The sequence below is a fragment of the Pogona vitticeps genome, chromosome 11 (assembly GCF_051106095.1).
Source record: "Pogona vitticeps strain Pit_001003342236 chromosome 11, PviZW2.1, whole genome shotgun sequence".
Lineage (NCBI taxonomy): Eukaryota > Metazoa > Chordata > Lepidosauria > Squamata > Agamidae > Pogona > Pogona vitticeps.
This window is the reverse complement of record NC_135793.1, coordinates 23,791,579-23,800,706: the sequence shown is the minus strand read 5'-3', so window position 1 is coordinate 23,800,706 and position 9,128 is coordinate 23,791,579. Positions and strand designations below refer to the sequence as shown.

General features: G+C 46.3%; 1 protein-coding gene across 4 annotated transcripts in view; it reads right to left on the bottom strand.

Annotated features, from left to right (window-relative positions):
* Positions 1 to 319: 319 nt before the first annotated feature.
* The window catches only part of MAP7D3 (MAP7 domain containing 3), a 32,066-nt gene continuing 23,257 nt past the window's right edge, over positions 320 to 9,128 (bottom strand). For all 4 annotated transcript variants that reach the window (XM_072981216.2, XM_072981218.2, XM_072981217.2 and 1 more), the window contains 8 exons: positions 6,860 to 6,995; positions 5,990 to 6,170; positions 5,268 to 5,372; positions 4,650 to 4,703; positions 4,127 to 4,226; positions 3,479 to 3,665; positions 2,359 to 2,654; positions 320 to 1,621 (listed from right to left, as the gene is read on the bottom strand). In XM_072981216.2, coding sequence (XP_072837317.2) covers positions 1,614 to 1,621; positions 2,359 to 2,654; positions 3,479 to 3,665; positions 4,127 to 4,226; positions 4,650 to 4,703; positions 5,268 to 5,372; positions 5,990 to 6,170; positions 6,860 to 6,995 — 1,067 coding nt within the window. In that variant the 3' untranslated portion in view covers positions 320 to 1,613. The remainder of the gene's footprint in view (positions 1,622 to 2,358; positions 2,655 to 3,478; positions 3,666 to 4,126; positions 4,227 to 4,649; positions 4,704 to 5,267; positions 5,373 to 5,989; positions 6,171 to 6,859; positions 6,996 to 9,128) is intronic.

Here is a 9,128-nt window from a genome sequence, read left to right as displayed (position 1 = left end):
CCTAGGACGGAAATGGCTACAAAACCAGTCACTGGACGATGCAGCTTTCAGAGGGGACACCTCGCCACGTAGGGCAAAGGGAACAAGCATAATATTTTGCCGTCCCCCCCCAAGGTATTTGCAGAAGCAGCCACAGAGTTCCTTCCTTCCTGCCAGACCAAGTGGATGGTTGCAGGGTGGGGAGGGCTAAAGGCTAACGAGACTCAGTGAACGCAGAGAGCAGCCTTGTGCGGCCCAGGCAAGCTGTGAGATCAAGCAAATGGAAGAACATGCAGAATAACAGACATGGATCAAAATACAAAATAAAACACACCACGTCAAGGGTCTAATACTGGTTTTATGTACACAGAAAAAAAAACAATACTTACAGATGCGGAGATCAACTTAAATACAGGTGATTTTATTTTAATGGGTTTAAACACAACCAATGACAACGGCACAAAAGGAAGGATCCGCCAAGGGCTGCTCCCTGGGGCTGTCGCTTCCTTCAGTGGGACTCCTTTGCACAGGATCTTCACAAACCCGAAAAAAAGGTACGGAAGCTGCACCCAGCAACTGGCCAGCTTGGGGCGGGGGGAACCACCTAGGCGATTCTCTTTCCTGCCTGCCCAGCTAGGACCCGCACTCATTCAAAAACTGCTAAGCAGCTTGACGTAAAGGCCACCCATGGGAAAGTTTGGTACGGTTTTCAAGATGGGTAGAGATAAAGAAGGCAAGGTGCTCCATTGTCTGGTGGCCTCCAAAGGGGCAGGCCGGGAGGGAGATCATCCACCGGGAATCCCTGGCGGTGGTCCCCTTCGTCCTTTGACATAACTGTGCTTCATGATGTCTTTACACACCATAGCATGTATGGCGGCGCCTTGGGGTCACTGCTAGAGGGTGATATCCAAAGGATTAAAGTTTTGCAGGGCTGCAGAACCCAAGTGGGCCACCAGACGCCGGGGTCTACTTTTCCCATCTCACCCCCGGTGAGGAGCAGCAACAGCTTTCAAGTGTTAGAGGCTATCTTAATCCTATCAAGTTTATGTTAGAGTCTGAGACACAAGTTTATTATTACCTGACCTGGAGCACAGTGCTGGGTTCCCAATCATTTTAAATCCAGCTCTCTGTAAATGATGCCTCATGTCAGCAACAACCATACAGGGCTAATGCTAGTAGCGCATGACAAAAAAAGGGTTTCGTTTTAATGTGCATTAGATCAAGTTTTTAAATATTTTGTTTACCGCAACCTGCATGTAAGAGCGGTTGCGAAATCTCCAGGATAAGCTGTTGTACATCACATCAACTGGAACATGTGAGGACCCACCGGAAATTTAGTGAACATTTCATGGAAAGAAGAAGTGATATTTAAAAAGGAAACATTGTTAAACAGATCCAATAAAGATATCCTGTAAAGCGACACAGAAAGAGCCTCCCCGAAAAGGTTTCAAGGTGCAAAGCTTCGGCAAGGTAGGGCTTTAATAACAATAATAATAATAATTAATTTCTTTTGCATAAAACATGGATGTGGACAAAAAGGTTCAGAAGCAGCATCTTCAAAACAAGGCCTTCATCACTTCTTGAAACTCCAAGTTCCTGAAGTGCTGTCGCAAGAGGCTCCCAGGTTTTAATGTTCACAGTTCTGTTCAAAACCAAGACAGAACAATTTTTTTAGCATTCTCAAGCTAAGCAGCACACACTGTACGCAAACAACGTTTCTGGGATCGGCATGATCTTGGCAAGAGATGCCAGCCCCGCCACCAGGGCACAATTGCCATGCAGGAAACAGACTTCTGTGCAAGAGTCACAGGTATATTTCATGCAGTAAACAGGTGGCCCACTTTCCATGTTGGAAAAATGTGGTGTGCAACACAGTCCACACAGGATGTTCTCATACATAACTAATCAACGTTTTTATTCCTGGTTTCCACCAAATTGAGAAAGAGGGGGTGGCCCGGTCTAGCCTAAGGCTGAGAAGATGGGGTCTCCCTGCCAGGAGGGCCCCTTGACCAAACATACAGGTTCCTTTTAATCAAAAGGATAATTAACGGAAGGCAGGGGAAACGAGAGACAAGGGATGCCAGACTGCAGGAAATCGGGACAAGGGCTAAACGAACATTTCCCCCACTTTCCGCCTATCTCAAGACAGTCAGCGTTTATTCCTTCCAAACCAGAAACAAAACATCAAAATAAAATGCTGGTAGAACCCTGCTTCTGAAATCAAAGTTCAGTGAAGACTAAACCGATTTAATCTGAGCGAAGGTTTTATTTTCCTGCCTACAGAAAAGGCTGCTGGTGTTCTCTCAGTGTGGCCTGGGGCAAGAGAGAGAGAGAGAGAGACAGAGAGAGAGAGAGAGAGAGCAGTCGCGCGTGCATTACCTGATGCGGTCTCTATGGGTTTGGTCAAGGAGTTCATGGCATTTTCCTCCTCAAACGCCAGCTTGGGGCTTACAGGCACCGGAGTAGCATCTTTCGAGTTCTGGGTGGGATTCTCGGCAGCGAGGCTCTCTGGATCGAGCCTGGTGGTCTTTGGGTGCAGGCCGATATCAATGATCTCCTCAAAATTCCATGCAGAAGATTTCCCATTCAGATTAGACATGAATCCCATTGAGCGCTCTGCTTCGTTAACATGCAAGATTTCAGAATTCTCAATAACCGTCTCTTTTGCTGGTGGGCTGAGAAGAGAGGGGTGAAGGACTGGCTGCGTCTCAAACAGCCACTCTTAATAAATAAACTGAGATGGTCGCCAAGCAATTTTTAAAAATTTAGTTCACACATAGGCACATTCAGTCAAATAAAACAAAGCTACGGGCAACCATCGAAGTACCAACAGCAACTAAATTACCTACTTCGGCTGAGGCAAACAAAAGAATTATACATTTAGCTTTGAAAGGCAGTAAAGTTTTCAAATTCTACCTCCCCCTGCCCAAATCTTTAACCTGTCACACGAATAATTTTAATTTGGCTTTCTACAGAATTATACTGGAAATACCTTAGAGCAATCGTCTCTAAGGCAATCTGACCATTATTAGAGCTTGGGTTTCTGCTGCTTCTGTTCCAGAATTTGCCAGTCTGGCCTATCTGGGTACAGGTTTTGGGGCACAGTTACTTTCGATGCTAATCTGGCATTGCTTCATACAACTGGGCCAAAGGATCCCCTTTGGCAGACATGTGCCAACCTAATCTGCAGAGTTCTCTGCCACATGATGCAGTAGCTGACTTCAGAGAGGGACTCACTGTACAAAGGCCTGGAAGATGGTAGCTGGGAGACCCACCTGTTGCCAGCCTCCAGATTCAGGGAATGTTTACCACTGAAGGCCAAGTACCAGGACAAAAGAAGAGAATACTATCACCTATGATTACCAGATGCCTCTGAGTAGTCCAAAAAGCAGACACTGCTCAGAAGCACTAGCTGGCCACTGTGAGGTGCAGGATTACTTGGGTAGCTAAACTGAATCCATGGGGATTTCTGGACACGTCTTGGGGACATTGAGCTTACCTGGCTTCTATTCTCTGAGTAAAATATAAAGAATTCCCATCATCATCTGTCTGGTCTACCTCCTCCTGCTGGTCACCATTCACAAAGACGTCATCTGTCTTCACTTTCGTCTTCTCTTGCAATGAAGCACAGCCATGCCCAACCTCTGCGCTGTCTTCTAGGCAGGTCTTATCAAACTTTTCCTTTTCTAAAATTAAGAATTAGAATCACCAGCTGGGATCTGAGACAAACAGCATGCTGGAAGGCAATAATTCCAATTAGTTTCAAACGGCTACCCAAACTGGGAATGGATATGGGGTGTTGATACGCTGCATTCTTAAGCAGATGGAAAAACCAGATAGAAATGGCTTCGTCCCATCCGTGTTTTTCATGTTCTCAGATGGACATGACAAAAAGCCTCTTGGAAGCCTTATTAAGTCAGCTGGAACAATTAATTATTAATTAATTAATTATTTCGACTTGTATACTTCAAGGCACACTCTGGATGGTTCAGAGCAAAGCATACAACACAATAAGAACAATCCGGAGTGATATACAAATACATGATCAACAAACAACAGAATCAACCGGATTGCTGGGGACTATCCTTCACGACAGCAAACTGCTTTGACCTGGACACATCTCCTTTGCTTTGAGGTCACCCCTTACCAGGTTCGTCTTGTTTCTCAAGGCCCAAGTCCTCCTCCTCTTCCTCTTCCTCCTCCTCCTCTTCAACATATTCATCCTCCTCGTTTGACTTGTCTTCGTTCTGGATTAAAGAAAGTGGAAGGAGATGAGCGATGGCAATAGGAAACATCAGAGGAAATACAGACTGGCAACTGCATCCTATGTCAATGAGTATCACCTAAGCACCCACGTAGGTAAAAAGAACACATCCGGAGAACTGCTAGGTCCCATCTGGGGGGTGGGGATTGTGGAGAGGGTGTGGCTCTATTTATTTGGGCAACACACCCTCCCCTTCCTTCGAACAAGAGTAGCTTCCTTTATCAACTCTAACATCAACAACACAGAAGAGTTCCTCTTTGCGCCAGGTCAAGGTGAGGATTGTTGGGCTCAGGAAATGCCGCCTTTCTACATTTCAGATGTGGGCTTTTTAAAAAAATAGATGCTCCCGAATGCAAACTGAAAATAGAAGCCGCGAACACTGGATTGGTCGCTCAAAGGCACTTACCTTGGCTTCGTTCTGTTCCGCCTTCCGAGTCCTCTTCATTATTTCTTCAATTCGCTGTTTGAAGGACAGAAACATCCACTCAGGTGACACTCAAGGCAAAGCAAAAAAGCAAAGTGTGCTGCTTATATACCACCCCATAGCGCTTCAAGCACTCTCTGGGCGGTTTACAAGTTAATTATGCAGGCTACACATAGTGACCCCCCCCCCCCCGACAGCTGGGTACTCATTTTACTAGACCTTGGAAGAATAGAAAGCTGAGTCAACCTTGAGCCGGCTACCTGGGATTGAACCCCGGGTCGTGAGCACACTTTTGGCCGCAGCACAGCAGTTCAACCACTGTGCCACGAGGCTCTTATCAAGAGATTCAGTTCCACCCCCCCCACCCCATTTGCAAGCAACTTACATGCTACCTTAGAGTAACAGAGGACAAGCACCCAGAGTGCTCTGTACAGGCTCTGGTTATTTCCTAACACTGCTCTCGAGGCTGTTCTGAGCACAAAAGAGTGGCAACCAAAGAGGACAGGACGGGCAGAACGGAAGTGGCCAGATCTGTTATTCGTAGAACATTTTGGCCCGATTCGGAAAGGAGGGACTCGGACCAGAAAGCACACAGCGTACCTTTTTCCTCTCCAGTCTCTCTTGCATGTTCCGCTGCATAATTCTCTCCCGTTCCTGCCGCTGCCTTTCAGCTTCTTCCAAAGCTTTCGCTTCGGCTTCTTCTCGCTGAAATGAGGAACAAAGAATGAATGCCACTAGGAAGCCATCAGAGGATCTCGGCTTGGACCACAGTAACCACCTTTTTTTGATCTGGAGTCTGTGGGTACTGTTAGACCCTCACATTAGGTAAAAAGGGAGCTGAAATTCAAGTGAAGTGCAAGTTTCCGTATTTACTTTAGGTCTTAATAAGAGTAGTCAAGATAGCTTATACTCATGATGAATCTGGAACAAGTTATTGAAAAGAGAGAAGTCCCTAATGGATATTATTGCCATCAGAGGCATCTTGGCAGAACTATTAAAGAGCAGGTGCTTAACATGGAACACCAAAGACAAATGAGAATAAAGAGAATGTGACGCAACCACCTTTTTTTCGATCTGGAGTCTGTGGGTACACTTAGACCACAAGTCCCATTAACCCACCCTCCGTCCAGCAGTCAGACTGGCTGAGGCTGATGGAAGTTGGGAGTCTAGGCTGTCTTGGCCTCAGCAAGATCTACAGCTCCGGAATCAGCACTCAAAGTGGAATTTTCACATGACGGTGGAAATTTTTGCTAACCGAGGCCTTCCATTAAAAGCACCGCCCACACGCCACGAGCCCTCTAGGTTGCATCGAGGAATCACACCTGCAGCTGAAGCTCAGCGAGTTTTTCCTGCTCCTCCAGCTCTCTCTGGGCTCTTTCGTTTTCAGCCAGCCTCTGCTGCTCATCCTCTTCCAGCCTCTTCTCTTCTTCCATCTCTCGGAGAGCCTTCTCGGCCTCGACCTGCTCCTCAAGGGCTTTCCGGGCCATTTCTTCTTTTTTGATCCTAAGAGTAGGACCAATAAGGGAGGTGTCAGGTCCACGGTTTTATTTTCTCCTTTTCTCTCCAAACGTACAGAAGGGGGGAAAACAATTTCTCAGGCCCATACCCTGACTCAGAGACTGGGAGTTTGATTCCCTGCTGTGCCTCCTTAACAAGGGATGAACCTGATGATCTCTAGGGTCCCTTCCAGGTCTGCAGTTCTGAGATGATAACGATTATGTTCCTCTTTGGAGAACTTTTGAAATAAAGGAACAGGCAGAGATGGGTGCTGGGCAAAGGAAACCTGCCTCGCCTGAACCTTGCAAAGGAACCGTCAAGAGCGACACGAACCCTATGTCTCGTTGTACAAAGCGGACCAACCTCTCCTGACCAGTTCTAAGGAAACCACCATCCCTCACAAAGGAGACGTCGTTCCTATTCAAGCCCGCCTCTTAAACAGAGAGGTCAAACAAAACATTACATACAGCTAGTATAGAATCAAGGCAAAATGTTCAAAAGCCTGTGTTTCTAGCAATTCTGAAGCAGGGCCTCGGACTGTGAAGGCGTCATGCAGGCTCATTTGAGGAGGATATTTTTAATCCACCCTAGGGGGAAGAGGCTGCCTCCTTCCAACCTTTCAAAACATGCCAACTACCAGGGTCACCTAGACAATTTTTAAAAAACTCACCACCGAAGAGCAGAAGTTGGCTTACCTTTCTTCTTCTTCTCTCTGAGCTCTTTCCTGGTCCTCCCGCTCTCTCTGCTCTCTTGCCAAACGGCGCTTCTCTGCCAAGATCCGTGCTGCCTCTTCTGCGGTCGTGGTCCCAGGAATGCTTTTGCTACTGGTATCTAGGAAGACAACATCCGAAGAATCAAATGAAGGCAGCCAATTATTCCCGATTAGGTTGGCTTTCGGTTCTCAGACTTTCACCCAGCAAAGCTCTGCACGGGGCCTCGTTTATACAGGATACAGGCTCTACAGAACAGCTGCCACTGGTACAAGTGTCGTTCCTTATCAACCACGCTAGCTCATTTGTGTTTAGCCATGATGTGGTGCTTCCGCTGTTGCTAAAACTCCAAGTCAACATGCAAAGAGACTGGTTCGTGTCGGAGGTCCATCTAAATAGGATCAGATGTATGCCCTCACAGGTAAGGACTTTCCACACGATCCAGATCCTCAATAAAAACAAGACCTTATCATCATCAAAGAAGCTTTACAATGAGCTTGACTGTAAGATAACACAAATGGGCTATCAAGAACCTAACTGTGGGCTCAGCACCTGGTGTAGTCTGACCTCTGGAGAAGTTTGACCTTTTAAATAAACTAACAGGAGAATATTCTCCCCTCATCCAGGGCAATTTAAAGGCAGTTTGTCTACTGGGAATATTCTATGACTTCAGCACGACCTTATCTAAGTGAAACTGGTTACGTTACTTAAATAATTTATTAACTCGAAATTGTTAATTCTTGTTATACTATTTTAATATTTCCCACACAATGGCAATGTGTTTTGATCAAGAATAACTTTAGCTTTCCTCCAGGTAGTTACTCTTTTCTGTTCTGCCTAGGCAGATACTGTGCTTCTTGACCTTGAGGCTGAATAATGCAGAGCCACCAACATAAGTAACTAAAAAGTGCAAACATATGATCCAATAGAAGGCATAACGCATAACAGAATATCTACATTTGTTCGTTTAACAGTTCAACACACTCAATTTGTTTGAAAGAAAGGAACACAACAACTACCATGTTTGCCTGAAAATAAGACAGGGTCTTATATGCTAATTTTTAACCCAAAAAAAACGCATTAGGGATTATTTTCAGGGGATGAAAATAATTTTTTTTCAGGTACAATAATCTACATTGATTCAAATACAGTCATGACATCTTCTGGTTCCTACACAAGGGTGGAGGACGGGGTTTCATTTAACTGGGGCTTATTTTTGGGGTAGGGATTATATTACAAGCATCCTGAAAAATCACAGGAGGGCTTATTATCAGGTTAGAGGTCTTATTTTCAGGGAAACACTTTAATGAGACTCACTGAAACACTGGAGCGTCTATTGGAAAAAAAAGATTCCTCTACATATTTGAAGAGTTTTTTTATTGCTGGAAATGAGAGACATTTTTTTAAAAAATGTAAGAAGATGACATTCACCCTTCAAAACAGACAATGTGGTAACTTTTCTTTTTTTCTTAAAATGTTTGGCAGAGTCAGGCTCCAAGTACATTATGCTTAAGACAAATCCATGTATTAATGTAAAGAACTGGGCATTTGTCCGTGTGATGTGGCTGCTGCAACCGTATCTGGCTTATACCTGTGCATCTCTGCAGCGATCCATCCTTGCCTGCCCACAGCGGTGGGTCTGTAGTGGTTACTTTGACATTAAGCACAGTGCCCAGCTGACAAGCCCAGTGGCTTCACTTCTAAAGCAAAGCCACTATAGCTCAAGGAAAGAAGGCAGGTGGAGAGCATCGTTTGGCAAGGGCTGCTGGAGCCGGGCGCCTTAAGAGCCGCCCGTCAATGGTGATAGTCAGGGGCATCCTGCTGGTGCTGCGGAAGGTAGCCTGGATGGGGCAGGGTGCCAAAGTGGTGCGAGAGGTTGGCTAGGTGAGTATTCAGCACTCTCAGCTCCTGGCTTATGTTGTCGACACTGCACCTCATGGTCTGGAAGGTGTGAAGCAATTTCTCCAGAACAAAAGGCTCCGTCATCAGGGTCACAGGACGGTTCTGTGTCACCCTCCTCCCTCCCGGTGAGGAATGAGAGGCTAGCACATAGCTCGAGCCACTCCTCCGAGGATAGGGGAAATCAAAGCACCTGAATGGTTTGACACCCGTCCCCTCGGCCTGCCTGGCCGCCTCCAGGGCAAAGTTGGGCGGGAAACTGGTGGCTCCCCTGGCAGATCGGCTGTTCGCACTGTTCGGTGGGACAGCCATGTGAGGTGGAAGGATGCCCGGGGAGGACGCACGGCCGATGAGA